This window comes from Alexandromys fortis, unplaced genomic scaffold (genome assembly GCF_014885135.2).
Source record: "Alexandromys fortis isolate MF-2015 unplaced genomic scaffold, M_Fortis_MF-2015_v1.1 scaffold_79, whole genome shotgun sequence".
NCBI classification, from domain to species: Eukaryota; Metazoa; Chordata; class Mammalia; order Rodentia; family Cricetidae; genus Alexandromys; species Alexandromys fortis.
This window is the reverse complement of record NW_026067964.1, coordinates 5675298-5693343: the sequence shown is the minus strand read 5'-3', so window position 1 is coordinate 5693343 and position 18046 is coordinate 5675298. Positions and strand designations below refer to the sequence as shown.

Below are 18046 nucleotides of genomic sequence, written 5' to 3'. Positions count from 1 at the left end.
ATTTAGAACATCTTGCTTTTTTAAACTAAAAATAATATTAATGTGAGAGAAAAATGTTAGTGAAATTCCATAAATGTGGGAATATTCTCATAATAGATTTTTATAAAACATTTTATAAATTTTTTTACATTGACTTTCTTTTTACTATTAAAGATATTTAAAAAATTTTTATGTTTTTATCTCCTTGAATGCTACATGTCTGTTTGGTCTTCTCTTTCGTTCTGATTGCTTTGGGGAACATTGTATATTGAACCTTGGACTTGCACAGGCGGAAAATGAGTCTACCACTTAACTGTATCCTCCTAGCCCTTTTTATGCTTGAAGTTTTACATATTTTTTGAGACAAGGTCTCTTTGTGAAGCCCTTTAACTTTATTGTAAGTAAAGTTGTTGCATTTTTACAATATATTTTTAAAAAGTAACTTATGCTATATATGACTCAGATCAACAAAATTTTGCTACTAGTATACATTTCTATCTTATGAAATTAATTTGATTTATTATTGACCAGAGTCCAGTTTGAAAGACTGTTTCACTAAATGAAGCAGCGTGTCATGATGACAATCCCATGGCCACTGGATGCCAGTGTCAGCAGTTGTGTGTCTGTTTGTTCAACCAGCCCCTGTCAGGGAGTTGATTGGGCATAAGCAGAGAGTTCATGTTGGAGTTTTTAACTGCTGTTTTCATATTATTCACCCCAGCACTTCTGTACAAATGACCTTCTGTCTTGTTAGCAGATAGGAACTGTAGCTAAGTATACATGAATCTTCTAAAAATCTGTAACTAAGTATTAAAACTAGAGTTTTGTAGTTCGTCTTTCACTCTTGGAGTTTTATTTCATCTTTTTTATATGAATTTAGTAAAACCATATACAAAAGCAAAGATAAGTTAAGTTCTATAATTACATGTGTATTTCTGCTGTTGTTACATACTTGGAAGGGGCTGCATTTTGTGTCTGTGTGTGGGGGGTGTTTTGCATGTTAGTTCCATGAACATTAGTTCCTGTGAGAAGGTAATCTTGTTACCATCCCAACGTACTAGAATTGGACTTTGTTGATTGTTTCTTTGTCACTCATCCATCTGACCATGGCGTCATCGTAGACCCTATGATTTCCAGACTGATACAGGGCTTTTCAGATGTGCTGGGCAGAGTGTGCTGGATGCAGTGTGGGTAGATGGAGTATGCTGGATGAAGTGTGGGTGGGTGGGTGGAGTGTGCTGGATGCAGTGTGGGTGGGTGTGCTGTGGGTGGGTGTGCTGTGGGTGGACGCTGTACACATGAGCGGAGTGTGGCTGTGGGAGGACTAGGATGTTGGAACTGAGGGTTTGACAGAAAAGGTGTTTTCTTTCTTGGTGCAGCTTGCTTTGATTTCCTTTGAGACATAATGCTCTGCCTTAAAGGAAAGAAGGTAAGGAAATCATTTAGACAGAGTTGTAAATTTCCGTTAGTTTAAATGATAGTTCTTTTTTTTTTTTTAAGTTACAGAAGTACATTTAGTGTAGTGTAAAATATAAAAATAATGTTTTTGGTTTTTTCATGTTAACCTCTTGTTGACCCTGTTGGTAGCTATTTAATTTCAGTTATGCTAGGAGTTGCAATTTTACTATGGATAAAAATCTAACTTTACTTATTAATGTAAGATGTTGTCAATATACCTCGATCCATGGAAAAATGACTCTTTTCTTAAGTTCTAGTTGCATGTCTTGTTTAGCCCAGCATGCCAGAATATTAGGGTTGCACCTTGTGTTTTCTTAATAGTCTGCAAATAACCTTTGGGAGAAAAAGATGTAGTCAGTTCTTGCTTTCTTCTGTAGTAGCAGTCATGATGCGGCTCTGTGCAAAACTGCTCTTTGAATGTGTCAAGACTTGAGTCATGTCCATACCGCACTCCTTTCTCTAACCTGCGTGCATCTGTCTTGGTGCTGACTGCTGCAGATACATTGAGTGAGAAGCTCAGGTATTTGTACTTCTGTACGATTTTCATATAGTTTAAAAGTTGCTAGACTGCTGGGCATTGGTGGTGCACGCCTTTAATCCCAGCACTCGGGAGGCAGAGGCAGGCCAATCTCTGTGGGCTCAAGGCCAGCCTGGTCTACAAAGGGAGTTCCAGGACAGGCTCCAAAGCTACAGAGAAACCCTGTCTCGAAAAACCAAAAAAAAAAAAAAAAAAAAAAAAGTTGCTAGACTAATGGCTCAGTGGCTGAGTGGTTAAGAGGACCCATTTCTAGTGTGTTTGATGGCTCATAACTGCCCAGAATTCCAGCTCCAAGTTCAGGCACCTGTACTCATGTGCCTTTATCCACACGCAGACATATACCCACACACATAATTAAAATGAAAGTGCGTTGTAAAACAAACACCCATAAAGACAATTTAGTCACTGTTGAAAGAAACTGAGACATTTGCAGCTCTGGATCTGCTTTCCATTTCAGAAACTGTTTTAAATGCTTCATTCATTCATTCATTCATTCATTCATTCATGGTTTTCCGAGACAGGGTTTCTCTGTAGCTTTGCAGCCTGTCCTGGAACTTGCTTTGTAGATCAGACTGGCCTCGAACTCACAGAGATCCACCTGCCTCTGCCTCCTGAGTGCTGGGATTAAAAGCCTGCGCCACCTCCGCCCAGTGTTTTAAATGTTTTTATAGTTAGTTTTTATTTTTTATATAATAACTAAGGTTATAATAGAGTAGAGTAACACAGTAGAGCACTAACTACTTCAAATGCATAGTAAGTAGTGACTGGCCTTCTTGGAATCGTGGAGAAAGAATGCTTTGTTTGAGTACTTCGTTCACTTTCATCCCTAGGCCGTAATCACTCCCATAAATGCTGTGCAAATACAACTGTTCCATAAATCAAGGGCATTTTAGTTTTAAGAAAAAAGTGTCACCAAATTAACATATCAACTTTAGAAGTTATTTCAGAGATTTTGGTTTCCCTTTCGTATTAAGAGACAATGTGAAGAATAGTACTCTAATCATTTGCTGTACTTTCTTGTGGTTTTTGTGGTCGTGGTGTCCGACCACCTCAAGAGATAGTAACTAAGCAGAAGTTGGTATTAGGGAGTAGACAGACCCTGACCAAACTTAGAGAAGAAAGTTCATTTTGGGCTAATGGTTTCCCAAGATTAGACTTCATGACCGTCATAGCAGGCGGCATGGCAACAGGCAGGCTTGGTGCTGGAACGGTAACTGAGAGTTTACATCTTGAGACACAGGCAGGAGGCAGAGAGTAACTGTGAATGGCCTGGGCTTTTTGTAACCTCAGAGCCCACCCCCATTGACACACCTCCTCCAACAAGGGCACACCTCCTAATCGTTCCCAAATGGTGCTACCAACTGGGGACCAAGATTTCAAACATATGGGCCATTCTCATTCAAACCACTATTTGGGCAGTCAGAATTTTCATATCTACTTACAGATAAAGATACTGAGGCACACAGGTTTTAGCAGTTCAGCTAAGCATGCTGTTTAGAAAAGGTAAATCTAGAAACAGTTATGCGATATTCAGGACTGTCATTCTTTTATATTACATTACCTATTGACTTGAATGTGGCTTGTGTTTCCTGTTTGTTGTTTCCTGTCAAAGTTAAACTCAGAGACCCTAGTCTCTGGTGCTCAATTTGATGATATCTGTAATTAAATATGCTTTCCAAAGGAGAAAAAATACTGTTTTCCTTTAACTGTAATGTGTGCATACACATGGTGGATGTGTAGGCCAGAAAAACCACTGTTCAACACCACCTGTTTCACTGAGATCCGATCTCTCGCTGCACCTGGAGAGAGGCTGGCACCCAGTGAGGACATAAGGCTTTTTACATGGGTGTGGAGGATTCAGACTCAGGCCTTCATATTTGTACAAGTGCTGTTACTCACAGAGCTATTTCCAAAGCCCTCTGTTTATGTTAATATTCTTGAAGGGTAGTAAAATATTAGCTTTTAGGAATTGAAAATTATTAGAAATAGTGTTTGAGATGAGCTGATGGGCATACTTTTGTCAGTCAGTTTTCAAATGAACACATCATATACAGATAAGCTTCCTCGGGGCAGAAGAGATTTTTAATTTAGTTTATTTGCATCATTATAGATCAGTATTTAGGCTGTTTATATGTAAATGTACGATTTGAGGAACAATTAAGTGTTGACAAAGTAGATTGCAGTCATATCAATTGCAGTGCATTTTCCATAATTTTTCTAACTGACATCTTTGATGATAAATAGTGGATGCCAAGTCAAAGCCGATTATACAGTGTACTAGGAATTCATGGGGCTGTCAGAGAGAAGACCGATTGACTTTAAATTTACATATTAATGAGAAGATTTGTTAAGAGAGTGCTTGACTATAGAAAATAACAGCATATTTATAGGGCACGACATTTTATAAATAAAGCTGATGCAGGAAAATGGAAATTAAACCTTTTAGGTTAATAAATTCAAGAGACTACTAAAATGCATATTTGCATTTTTATTTTCTTAAATTTACCTTACTCTTTTGCAGTCTGTGTCGGCTGGTTTTCTATTCTAGGTCAAGTTTGTATAATTTTCAAGGATATGACATTATTTAAGTATTTTCTTTGTCATTGAGGCCTGTTAGGGAAGAGCATGTAAATCTCTTACATAAAATTGCATTTATAAAAATAATGGATTTGAAAATAAATTTATTTATTTTGAAAATAAATATAAAACAAAGTGAATGTTTAAGAGTGATTTAATACTCTAGTTTCTCTTCAGATCAAACAAATCTTCTTTTACGAGTTATTTAAAAATAAAATGAAATAAAAGCACAAGCAAACAAAAAACCAAGGAAGCTAAGCCCTGTTCTCGCATTACCTGTAAGCTGATACTGAATAAAACTGTTTGGTCCAGACAGGAATTATTTTCATTTATAGATCCAGTTCTACTAAAATTTTGAGAAGATTGTAGTTTTGAAATAATATTTAAATTTTGGCTTTTAATACATATACACACACATTACACACAGAATGATATTAGATTAAGTAAAAACTAAAAGTGTTCTGAGAAAAATTTTCTGGATATCAAGGATATCCCAAATATTTAAATGGTTTATTTTGATTATGATACAGTGTCCTCTAAAGATTTATTTACTTTTATTTTGTGCGTGTGCATGCATGCATGTGTGTTTGGCTTGTGTGTATGTATGTATACTATAAATGAACCTGGTGCCTGCGGAGGCCTGAATAGGGCATCAGATCCCCAGGAATGCCAGTCATGAGCTGGAGTCCTCTTTCTGCAAGAGCAGCGAGTGCTCTAACCACTGGGCCTCTCTCCAACTCTACAATGCAGTGTATTTTGATATCTTAAGTAGGTATCTGGTCTGTGGAGAAAAAGTTGCACTGTAGGTTGGAAGTTCTTAATCTGTAGTACTTACCTGTTTTTGTCTAAGTTGCTGGGTCATTCCATTTTATAAAATTTGTTATGAAAACGTTCACATTAAAAACAGCAGTTCACAGTGACCTTCATAAGTGCTTGAAGCCATTAGTAGTATATGAAATAAGTTTTCTGAGTCTAATGTTCTGGGGAACAAGTGCCCTCCTCTTCTTTGGGAAAAAGATTTGATTTTCTTTTTAATTATGTGTATGTATGTGTCTGTGTTGGGGTGTGAGCTTGTGGGTGCCGGGGCTTTTGGCAGCCAGAGGTGGTGTGTATTTCAGAGCTAGGACTCTGGGTGGTTGTGAGTCTCTCAGATTGGAATCTGGGAAGTGAGCTCATGAGGGCAGTTCACAGGACCTGCTGAGACATGTCACTGAGCTGCCCCCCCCCCCCCCACTTTTCATCCTTTGGTGTTTCCTTAAATTCTGTGCCTTTAGTGCTTTATGCTGCTTATTAGAAACATAAGCTTATTTAATTTCCTTTTTGATGTCTATACTGTAATATAAATTCTGGCTGTCAGAGATGGAAGTCCATATTTACCCCAACTTTTTATGTAAAAAATTTTAAACGGAACTTGACATTAGCAAACATGGCTGATTAGGGAACTCCCAGGTCTGTCCTAGATAGAGATATGTGATAAAATGAGGTAAAGAACAAAACAAACTTTTGAATGGATTCTGGGACAGGCTCAGGGCCATGCTCGGTAACTTGAAATTTTTTCCCTTTGGTAATTCTAGGTTATCTCTGTTAAATAACAAGCTGAATATATGGCTTGCAGAAGGAAATCAGTGAGTAGCTTTTGTTTGTTTGTTTATTTATTTATTTATTTATTAATTCATTCATTCATTTACTTATTTATTGTTTTGGTTTTTTGAGACGGGTTTCTCTGTCCTGGAACTAGCTCTTGTAGATCAGGCTGGCCTCAAACTCACAGAGATCCACCTGCCTCCGCCTCCTGTGTGCTGGGATTAAAGGCGTGCGCCACCACTGCCTGGCTCACCTAAATTTCTTGATACATGTCAAAGTAAGTGTAGACAGTGGGTCACAGTGTCCCCAAGCACTTCCTATATGTATCTTTGCCATTGAGGGTTACTTTCTTTACTTTTGTGATACAGATTCATGGAAAAGTCACACAGGATTTTAATAATTGTCTATGTGTTAATGCCACAAATGCCTTTATACACACGTAGGCTTTCTGTCCTGGTAATCAGAAAGTTGGCTTGCTGATGCTTGGATCCTGGGTCTTGGGAGCACAAGCTGTAACCTTTGCCTGTGGGCCACTAGGGCCACAGGTCTTTCTGTGTTTCCTTGGTTTCTTTTCTCTAGGTGTTGAATTGCTGGCCTTGCCTTTCTGTTGTATGTGGCGCCCCTATTTCACCGTTAGTTCCTCTCCAGAGGCATCCTAACAATACCTTCTGCTAGTGTTCCCTTCTGTTATTTTCTCCTCTTCTTTTTGTCTGTCTGTTTTGAGACACGGTCTTAACTTTGTAGTCCAGGCTGTCATTGAACTTGGACTCTTCCTGTCTCAGCTTCATGAGTGCTGGGATTACAGGTACACACCAGAACACACAGCAATAGTCATATTATCTTTTATTATTATTAATTAATTTTTTACTTTTTATGAGTTTGGGTGTTATGCCAGCATATATGTCTGTGTACCATGTGTGTACCTGGTGCCTGTGTTTGACAGAAGAGAGTCAGATCCACTGGAACTGGAATAACAGACTGTTGTGAGCCTCCCTGTGAGTGCTAAAAGTCTTTCCCAGTCTTGGAAGATCATTCAGTGCTCTTAACCACTGAACTATCTCTCCAACCTCAGTTGTTGTTATCTTTAAATAACTTTCTCATACAACTTTGTCTAATGGTTCTAATGCTTCCTTTAAATTAGATATAGATATTTGGGTATTGATAGAGACTAAATAATCCTTAATAAAATTTAATGTGTTTATATAGATCTTTAAAATTCCATTTTCTCTTTCTAAATAATTGAAATGCGAGTTTCCCAGAGCCCTGGTTCCCTACTCTTAATTCCGAACACAAGTGTATGTACACATGTCTTGTTCTAAGTATCGGAATTCCCTGTTGATTAAGAAGAAGCTTCAGAGCCAGGTGTGGAGGTTTAGCCTTTAATCCTGGCACTTGGAAGGTCAGCCAGGCAGATAGATCTCTGAGTTTAAAGCCAGCTTTCTCTACATAATAAGTCCCAGGCCTTATTGGGCTATATGGTGAGACCCTGTCTCAAGTGGGTGGGCTTTGCTGATTTATCGCTCTCATTCTAGAATTTCTCAACATATTATAAAAGCTTTGCTTTAGTCCGTTTGTTTTTAACACCCTAAGAAGAATTAAACTTATCTATTTCAATCCCAGGCACGTTTGCTTCCCTGCCTGTAGTGTAACCTTTGTCCCAGGGGTTAGGATGAGGAGCGAGGGAATATGTGAGAAGTCACTATCACTTCTACTTAGGGTGGTTTAAAATTTCCTGCTTTGTGATTGAGTACTGTTCTAAAATGTATTTACTTCAGCCAAATGTAGCTTTTTTATTCCCATTAGTGGATCTAGGATAATCGCAATCCCTCTTTTTCAGGCATCGGGACTTTTTGCCCTGATCAGCATGGCCATGTGCACATTTTATTTTAGGGGAATTGAAGAGTGCTCTCTGCAGGTCTTCCATCCCATTCGTAGAAACAAAGACTGGAAAGGGATGCGTTCTGGAAGTGTGCTTCTTGTATAGTAAGCTGAGCATACAGCTAAACACGGAAATGAGCAGTGTTGTGGGCGATTGAACACTGAGTTCCATAGTTGCTCAACACAAAGTTTCTGTGCACAGGTGTTTCCATAATCGTGATGTATTGAGGAGATTCAGTGTTCAGTGGTCCTCAAACCCACACGTCCACCTGTGGGGTAGAATGGCTACTGGACTGTGGTGTGAAGCATGCAGAGCAACAGCAGAGCAGTTCTCTCGTGGGGGTGGTGTCTCACACCCGTGTGCACACCTGTGCGGCATATTGAATTCTAGGGGTGAAATTTCCTTCTTCTTCAGAAAAAAACTTAAAAGGTGTTCCTACTGTGCTTGTTCTTGTCCATATGTTTTCTGTAGTGAATAAATAGCTGATTATCTGAGTAGTTAGGGTCCTGCTAACCACGTACTCTCTCTGCTCTTATTAGAGGTATCTCACCTAATGTCAGAGAGGTGTGCCATAAATACAGAAATGTGATGGACTGTTTGTGCCTCCCCAGAACCCCCAGTGAAACTGTAACCCTCTATGTAGTGGTATTTGGAAGGAGCCTTTTAGAGGTTATTAGATTTAGGTAAAGCTGTAAGGGTACCTTTAGAGCAGTGATTCTCAGCCTTCCTGATACTGCAGCTGTTTAATTCAGTTCCTCATGTTGTGCTGACCCCAAGCATAAGATTATTTCATTGCTACTTCATAACTGTAATTTTGCTACTTTTATGAATCATAATGTAAATATCTGATATGCAGGATATCTGATAGGTGATCCCTTTGAAAGGGTCGTTTGGTACCAAAGGGATCATGGTCCATAGGTTGAGAACCATTGCTTTGGAGGGACTTAGTGCCCTTGTAAGCAGCTGTGCCAGAGATTGCTTCCTCATGTTTATATTGTGTGGGATGCACTTACCCTGCATGAGGTGGCTCTCTGCTAACCAGGAAGAAGGCTTCTTCAGGCCCCAAATGCTGTGCTGATTTGAGATAATAACTGGGGGTGACCAGTGCAGTGTCTCAGTTTACATGGGTCTGTCCTGGATGCTCCCCTGCAGGAGTCAGGTTTCAGCCTTAAGGTACAGTCTAAAGCCTCATCGTGCTGCAAGGATTGTGTGATTTTGGTGTAAGTCCTAAGGTTGTTGTGGAATTCAGAAGGCTGGTGGTCACAGGCGCCAAGTAGTAAAGGGGAGGGGCGATAGGACAGAGAAGAGCAGTTCCTGAGTTCAGGTCAGCCCTTGCTTTGAACTCGTGAGACTCTGGGCAGTGTATGTCCTGTGCTTCTTTATTTTCTGCCTGTGAAAGGTGATAAATCCATGCTTCACCTCCAGACTCGTGAGTTTTGAGGATTAAAAGGTATATTTCTGCTTGCACTTTACTGTATCAAGAGACTTGTGGCTCATAATACCGTTTGTTTCACACGGCCCCGTCATTGTTCACATTAGGCAAGTATATTTCTCAAAAATATTTTTCTGTCATCAGATTTTAGACATAAAATATTGTTTGTGGTTTCAGCTATTGCTAACTTTTTCTCTTTGTTGCTTGTGTAAACTGACAAAAAGATGATAGTTTGTATTTATTTCTTACCAAACTCAGATGAAGTGTCTGTCTGCCTCTCACCTTAATCTCCGTGCAAAGCAAAGATTGTCCTCAGAGTCTGTGAGCACTGTGTTTGGAGCTCCAGGTAGAAGGTCTGTACACAGTATTATTGTGTAAGTCTGGTTTCCCACTTCATGGTGTCCTTCCTACAGTGTACCAGGGGTACGATGACTATACCTCTCCCAAAGTAAAACATTATTTGTGGTTTTGCCTTCAAGAAACATTCAGTGTCATATGTGTGTCTTCTGAAGTGAGTGGAGCAAAGTGAAGCTATACTGATTTTTTTGTTTGTTTGTTTTCATTAGCCATTGGCTTTGGAATGGTTGAGTAGAGAGGTCCTATTTTCACATTCTACAGTTAAGATATTCAAACTCGCTGTTTTTGTTTTCATTTTTAAAGCTTAGATTGTACAAAACGAGTCATCATTGGTTCACAGTCAAATGAGTTGGAAGTGATGGGATTTCTCTGTATGCCCTTAGCTCTCACATGTGTATCTGTACCTTTAAGTTTGGAAGCCTACATTAACACATGATTATCAGCAAAAGCTGTGGGGTTAACATCATTGTATTTGTCATGTGCATGTTCCACTGCAGGAAATAATCCTCTGGGCTCTGACAGGTCATATCTTTTTTGATGTGGCTATTCCTTAATGCCATACCATATTGACCATCTTTTTATTTGGTTGTTTGCCATCTTTACTCTAAAAAATGATTTTCACAATTTAATACACGTATAATATACTCTGATCATATTTCCCTTTACACCCCCCCCCCAATAACTGAACCCTTTCTTCTTCCCAAAGTGCTGCATGCACTTTTATGTGTTTTGTTGTGTGCCTACTGTGTTTCATCAGGTCTGCTGCATGAACATGAGTATGAGATTATTTACTCTAATAAAGGCAAATTACCAGAGACTACACCCCCAAGGAATTTGACTGTCCCTACCTGACATATAACTGCCTGTATTTTCTCAGAGGGACATGGGGACCCATGAGCTCATCTCCGTGATGCAATGTCAATGGTCTTTTGCAGGTATCTTCACAACATGTCATAGAAGACAGCTCTTCATGTCGTTCCTTCTCATCCTTTGACTCTTGCATTCTTTGCTCCCTTGATTTGTGGATGGTCTCTGGAGGGGGTTGATAGGTGTGTGTGTGTGTGAGAGAGAGACACACACACACACACACAAAGATGTGGGAAAGGATGGGGCTTGCTAGGCTTTTAACTATATTAAAGACTGGGCCACTTGTCTTCTTGTTGTCAAGGTTGAACAATTCTTGGCATAGTTTGAGTAAGGGCCTTCCCTATCTGAGGCTTGTCTTCTAAGTCTCTTGACTTCATCTTAGTGAAGCATAGGTTTTTAGTTCAGTCTAGTTTTTTTTTTTTTTTCTTGAGCCCTGGGTCCATTATTGAAAGAGGGAATAACGCAAGGGACCCTGTTTCTGCTCTCTTTCCTCCATGAAGTCTTGTTTCTGCTTCTTGCTTGTAGTTTATAGAGTGTAGGTCTACTCTGTAGACCTCAGTAAAATTCCTAATGAGTACTGAGAATACTTCAAAGTGCAAAAAATAGAGCTTTTGGACTCTTTTCCCACAATTCAATTCTTTGGTTTTGTAACTAAAAGTTGCCATACCTAAGTACCTAAGTTGATCTGTGTTTTCTTTTATGTTAACCTCTCGCAGCTTATAGATTGTGTTTTACGTTCTGGTGCGTAGTCCATTATCAAGTTAATTTTTGTCGAGTTTTAGGCCTGTGTTCACATTCATTTATTTTTCATATGATGATACCCAATTTTGGAAAAGACTTATTTTCCTTGCATTATTGTCAGTTTTATGACAGTGGCGCTGTGTCCCTCTGAGTGTGTTTGTGGGCCTCCTGTTCTGCTCCATGGATCTGTCTGCACCACACTGTCTTGGATACTCCAGTTAGGTAGGCAAGAAGTTAGACTCACCATTTTAAGTTACAGAAGAATTTAAACACATAAATCCATGTGCAAGAATCTATTTAGTGCCCCGTGTGCATCATCCAGCTCCCCAGTTCCTCTGCTCATGGAGTTTTTGGTCCTGTTCTATCCTGCAGCACTCCACAGTTCCTATGTAATTCTCCATCATACCATTATATCTGCGTCTCCTCTGTGTTTAAAATACTTTATACAATCCACAAAGCTTTTCTTAATACAAATTGGTTCCCATTTTTCAAATGAGATGAGAAGATTTAAAATAAATTTCTCTGTGTCTATTTCTGAGGGTTTCTTACCCTCTCCCTCCCTTGCTTCCTGTATGGTCCCTTCCTCCTTTTCTGTTGCTGTGAAGAAACACCAAGGCAACTTGTAAAAGGAAGCATTAATTGAGGGTTTGCTTGGAGGGTGAGTCCATAACCATCATGCCAGGGAGCAAGGCAGCAGGCAGGCCGGCACTGGAGCAGTAACTGAGAGTTTACATCCGATCCACAGGCATGATGCAGAGAGAGGCACACTGAATGGTATGGGTTTATGAAATGTCAAAACTCACCCCCAGTGACTTGTAAGAAGGCCGTGTCTCCAAATCCTTCCCACAACAGTTACACCAACTAAGGACCTAACTTTTAAATATATAAGACTGTGGGGGCCATTCTCGTTCAAATCACAATTGAATAAAAGTTAAGCTCCTTTAACAGAAACATGTGTAGTATATTGATTGAATCTTTTAAATATTTTTGCATGAGTACACATGTGTGTGCAAGTGTACTCTCTCATGGGGTACATGTGGAGGCAAAAATTTGATGTTAGAATGTTTTTTTTTCATTAATTACCTTTTCAGTTATACATCTAGTTAGGGTTTCTGTTGCTGTGAAGAGACACCATGATCACGGCGACTCTTATAAAGGAAAACATTAATTGCGGTGGCTCACAGTTTCAGAGGTTTAGTCCATTATCATCATGGTGGTCCATAGCAGCATGCAGGCAGACATGGTGTTGGAGAAGGAGCTGAGGCTGAGAGTTCTACATCTTGATCCACAGGCAGTAGGAAGTGAACTGTGACATTGAGCATAGCTTGAGCATATGGACTCAAAGGTCACCCCCATAGTGGCACTCTTCCTCCATCAAAGCCTAACTGCCGCCATTTCCTTTGCTAGCTGTTTGGCTATTTTCTTTCAAACTACCACATTATAAAAATTTATTTTTATGTGTATGAGCATTTCACGTGTGTGTGTGTGTGTGTGTGTGTACGTGTACGTACGTATGGATACTATACTTGTACAATGCCATCAGGGGCCAGAAGAGGAATTGGATCTCTTGGAAATAGAGCTGGAGACAGTTGTGAACTACCATTTGGGTGCTGGGAAGCAAACCTGGTTCCTCTTTAAGAGCAGTTTCTGCTGTTAACATCTGTGCCATCCCTAGAGTCCCACCATAGCCTTTTAAAAGGCGGAATCTTTCCCTGTGCCTGACGTGTGCTGTTGTGGCTGGACAAGTGGTCCAGTGAACCCTGGATCTCTTGTCTGTTCCACCAGTGCTGGTGTTGCTGGTGTGCTTTACCATTTCCAGCCTCTGTGGGCTGTGGGGATCCAGACTCAGGCCCACAAGGTTGAACCATAAGTGTTTACCTATTGAGCCATCTCTGTAGCCCAATAATTGAATGTGTGTTGAATGTCTTTGGGGTAAGCACCTGTAAACTGTGCTTTTCTTTCCTTGCCTCTTGACCCTGAAACGTATAGCTTAGTTTCCTTTTCTTTGTTACCCCTTTTATCTATAGACTGAGAAACCAGCATACAAAGAGGACTACATTAATATGCACAGTGTACTCTGATACAGGTTTTGTGTGTGGGGTAATACTGAGGGCTTCCATCACAGCTCTCCTAGGTGTATGGGAGAAGCCGTTCTGCTTAGTGCTCCATTAACAGATGCATACACTGGAGCTGATTTCACTCTTCAGCTCACAAGTGTATTCCATATTGTAGAGGAAGCTCTGGAAAGCAAGCAGTTCTACTAAAAATAGAACATTTATGACACGTGCCTTTCAGTATGAGTGGAGGTGTGTTAGAATTGTTTTTTTTTTTTATGTTTTTAAAAGGGTAATATCCTAACTAGAACATTTGGCAATTTCTTTTTATAAAGTTCATTTCAAGGTCTTTCAAACTCATTTGTTTTTACTCTTAAGCAGACAGACCACTTATCTTTCTTAATATAGCTTGTTTCCCTTGCTTGTTTAAGTAGCTTTTCTGCCCCTGGATATGGAAAAGTAAGATTCATTCCACTCATATAACTTTTAATAAAGAACGACTGTCTTTCAACTATTCAGTGATGTCAGAGGTGTAACAACTTTGAACCTCCACTTACTTAGTTAAGTATGTTATTTATTATTTTTAAGATAGCACGAATCTTTCCCCACTTGATGGGTCAGCGGTGTCTCAAAGTATTGTCAGTCAAGTTGAATTTTTCTTAAAGATTGACAAATTTAATTAACTCTGTAATTGATTGCCAAAATCATTGCCCTTATATAAAAGTGACATAAAGATTAAATCTGACGTTTCTATAAAAATTGTTTTACGCCTTAATTTCTTAAGCATAGGAACTGTGTTTATTTTATGGTCTGCCCAGTGCAGGCTGCTGCAGCAGATGCATGCTACACTGGGTACTGTACACAAGAAGCACCCGCTCTTCAGAGCTCTGCATACAGAGTCTCTGCTTCTCAGTGCTGATTTGTGCTGGAGACTGAGCCCTTGGATAAGCTTCACTAAGTGAACTTAATCTCCATAGAAGTTTTATAATACACATCTTCTGTCAAGCGTTACAGCAAACAGTGACAACAGGGAAAGGTTCGTAATGCGGCAGCACTGACATTGGCCTGTCTCCGTACACCCATGCTGGCCCGTCTCCATACACCGTGCTGACTCTGACTCTGTATACCCGCGCTGGCCCTGTCTCCGTACACCCGTGCTGGCCCGTCTCCATACACCGTGCTGACTCTGACTGTATACCCGCGCTGGCCCTGTCTCCATACACCCGCGCTGGCCCTGTCTCCATACACCCGTGCTGGCCCTGTCTCCATACACCCGCGCTGGCCCTGTCTCCATACACCCGTGCTGGCCCTGTCTCCATACACCCGCGCTGGCCCTGTCTCCGTACACCCGTGCTGGCCATGACTCCTTATACCCGCGCTGGCCCTGTCTCCGTACACCCGTGCTGACTCTGACTCTGTATACCCGCGCTGGCCCTGTCTCCGTACACCCGTGCTGGCCCTGTCTCCATACACCCGTGCTGGCCCCGTCTCCATACACCCATGCTGGCCCTGTCTCTGTACACCGTGCTGGCCCTGTCTCCATACACCCGTGCTGGCCCCGTCTCTGTACACCCGTGCTGGCCCTGTCTCTGTACACCGTGCTGGCCCTGTCTCTACACCGTGCTGGCCCTGTCTCTATACCGTGCTGGCCCTGTCTCTGTACACCGTGCTGGCCCTGTCTCTACACCGTGCTGGCCCTGTCTCTGTACACCTGTGCTGGCCATATGTATTTGACATCCAGTTTGTGCCACTGTCTGTTCTCTAGTTAAAAGTCTCAAAAGACATATCCACAGCCAATCCCAGTTTAAACCTGTTGGGCATTAGTTCCTGCCTCGTAGTCATGTACTGAGCTTTGTGATGTCGACCTTTTCATTTCTCTTGGCCTCTCTTCCACAGTTTGGATTCCATAGAGAGCAGTAGTTGGTACAGATACATGCAGCCAGGTGTAAATCTGTAACCGTAGTTCTTAGGACCTGAAGCTGGACTGCCAGATTTTGGTCAGTCTGAGATACATAGGAAGTCTCTTGCTGAAAGAAGACCATAAAAGAAAGAACCAAACTGAAATTTTGTAAACATGTAATAGGATTTTGAGGGAAATATGTCGTTAATAAGTGGAGTCAGTTGTTTCAGCTACAGGCAGCTGTTTTCTTTCTTTTTAAAATCTTATTGTCCCTATTAAAACTTTAAAGTAGAGATGTTTTAACTTGTTGACTTCTCTGGGCCACATATAAATGTTATTTCAAGTTCTCCCTTCTATTTTAGGAAATTGTAAGAATTAATAAGTAAGAGTTTCTAGAAAAAATTTAAATAGCTCTATAACATCTTTGATGCTTGTGTGGGAAAATAGTAATGAAAAATTACTCCTTTGAAATTTTTTAATTAAGATTACTACCACAATCCTAAATGTTTTATAAGTAAAAAATGTATTAAAATATATTTTTCATTAAAGTAATATAATCAAACTCTAATAAAATATATTAATAATGAAGAAGAAACAGAACAAATAATTGCTTATTAAAAGAAATATTTATGAGCATTTTAGGATTTTATTGCCAGCTGTAGTTTTCTGTAGTTACAGTTTAAAAAAGCATTTTTATTATGTGTTATTTTCAGGTAGAGTTTAAATATGTTTGATTAATTTTGATTTAAGGTTTTAAGTGAGTGCTTATAGTCCAGCCATAGAAACTGAGTCTTCACCCTTGATTATTTGCATATATGGATACTGGGGACTGAACTCAGGCCCTTAGCCTACAAGACAGGCACTTTGTGGATTGAGCGTCTCCCCAGCCTATTACTGCAGATGTTTTCAAAGGAATAGTTTCTTTGGCTGTGTAATGTCTTGGCTGTTCACAGTCTCACCTAATCTTGGGGTTGGATTTGTTTTCTTCACAGGACGATGGTCTAGAAGACAACGAAAAGAATTTCTATGACTCTGAGGATGAAGAGAAGGAAAAGAGAGACAAAAAGAGGCCATATACTATGGATCCAGACCATAGGCTCTTGATTCGAAACACAAAGCCTTTGCTTCAGAGCAGGAATGCAGCGGTATGTTGAAACTAGGAAAGACCTGTTTCACAGATGTAAAGACCAAACATTGATTGAAAGTATGTACAGTCAGTACTGAGCGTGTGACTGGAACATTCATACAACAGACACGTGTGATGGGTAGCTAGAAATGTGTGGGATTGAAACTTTGAGACCCGAATCTGTATTGTAAATTGTTTTTAACCTTCATTGTTTTGAAACATGTAAAGCTAGATTTGTTTTAATTAAGAAAATAATGAATTATTTTCTTCATTTAGTAAATCTTCAAATATAAGGAACTTACTACTTTTTTCTGTACTCCTTTGAGAATTTAGCCTTTAGAAGTTTGTATACTTAGCAATTAGCAGAAGTTTCTATGGTACTACTAGTAATGTAATTCCAAGTCATCATTCAAAAGCTCAGTCATAGTAAGGCATGAATTCACTGATACAGCTAAACACATTCTTGTGCTTAGTGTTCCTCATCACAGTAAGGCATGAAGTCACTAATACGGTCAAACGCATGCTTGTGTTTAGTGTGCCTCATCTCCCTAATAGCTGCTACTCACGGAAAGTATCATGGACTCACTGTTAGCTTCATTTTGTCTTGGGAGTTGGTTTTATGATTTAGACGTTTGCTGACAATGCCAGGTATTGAATCCCAGGGTACATGGTTGTTTCTGTGCATATGTGGGGTCCCTGCTCATTTGCTAGTGTGCCATAGGCTGCCATGGTTCTGAGTGTATTATGTTACCTTGCCTTGTGTAAGTAGATTTAAATGAAGCCTGACTTTTGAAGAATTATGAAGATTAAAAAACAACAACCTTACTCTTATCAGGTGTAGTTGCTCATTTCTTCAGTCCCAGAATTCAGAAGGTAGAGGCAGGTAGATCTCTGTGAGTTAGAAGCCAACCTGGACTACATAGGGAGTTTCAGACCAGGTGAGACTACATAGTGAGACCCTGTTTCAAAACAAAGAAATATAGCTGGGCAGTGGTGGCACACACCTTTAATCCCAGCACAAGGGAAGCAGATCTCTGTGAGCTCAAGGCCAGGCTGGTCTACATAGCGAGTTCCAGGACAGCCAAGGCTACACAGAGAAACATCTCAAAAAACAAACAACAAAAACAAAAGAAAGAAACACACACTTGTTCTTATGTTTGAAAGTGAATTTTGGGAACTCGTTTTAGAAAGCTTGATGGATCAGGGTAGTGACTGTATTGGAGGCAGAAGCAGAAGACTATGGGATGGTCAAGAGGAGTGTGCAGTATGGGATGCTTTAATTATGAGCAGGTGGAAGGCCTGGGGCTTGAGTTCTTTCAGCCAGTCTGGACTTTGGAGTTGTGAGAGTTTCCCCAGTGGCTTTTTACAACTTGATTTTCAGATTTCATGTGTAGTATTGAAGAAAATTTAAGCTACTGTTTTTATAGATCATGAGGCAAAGGGAGGTCATTTAGTTCTTTTAGATTTGGGAGTGGCTTGACTAATATATTCAAAAGATGACATACCAAGTGAAAGCTGCGTCTTGACTTAGAGAAAATACAGTTCACATCCTCG

General features: G+C 40.1%; 1 protein-coding gene across 1 annotated transcript in view; it reads left to right on the top strand.

Annotated features, from left to right (window-relative positions):
- The window catches only part of Ap3b1 (adaptor related protein complex 3 subunit beta 1), a 201156-nt gene that overhangs the window by 68980 nt on the left and 114130 nt on the right, over positions 1-18046 (top strand). Inside the window, exon 8 of the mRNA XM_050153860.1 lies at positions 16359-16511. Within this exon, the coding sequence (XP_050009817.1) occupies positions 16359-16511 (153 nt within the window). The remainder of the gene's footprint in view (positions 1-16358; positions 16512-18046) is intronic.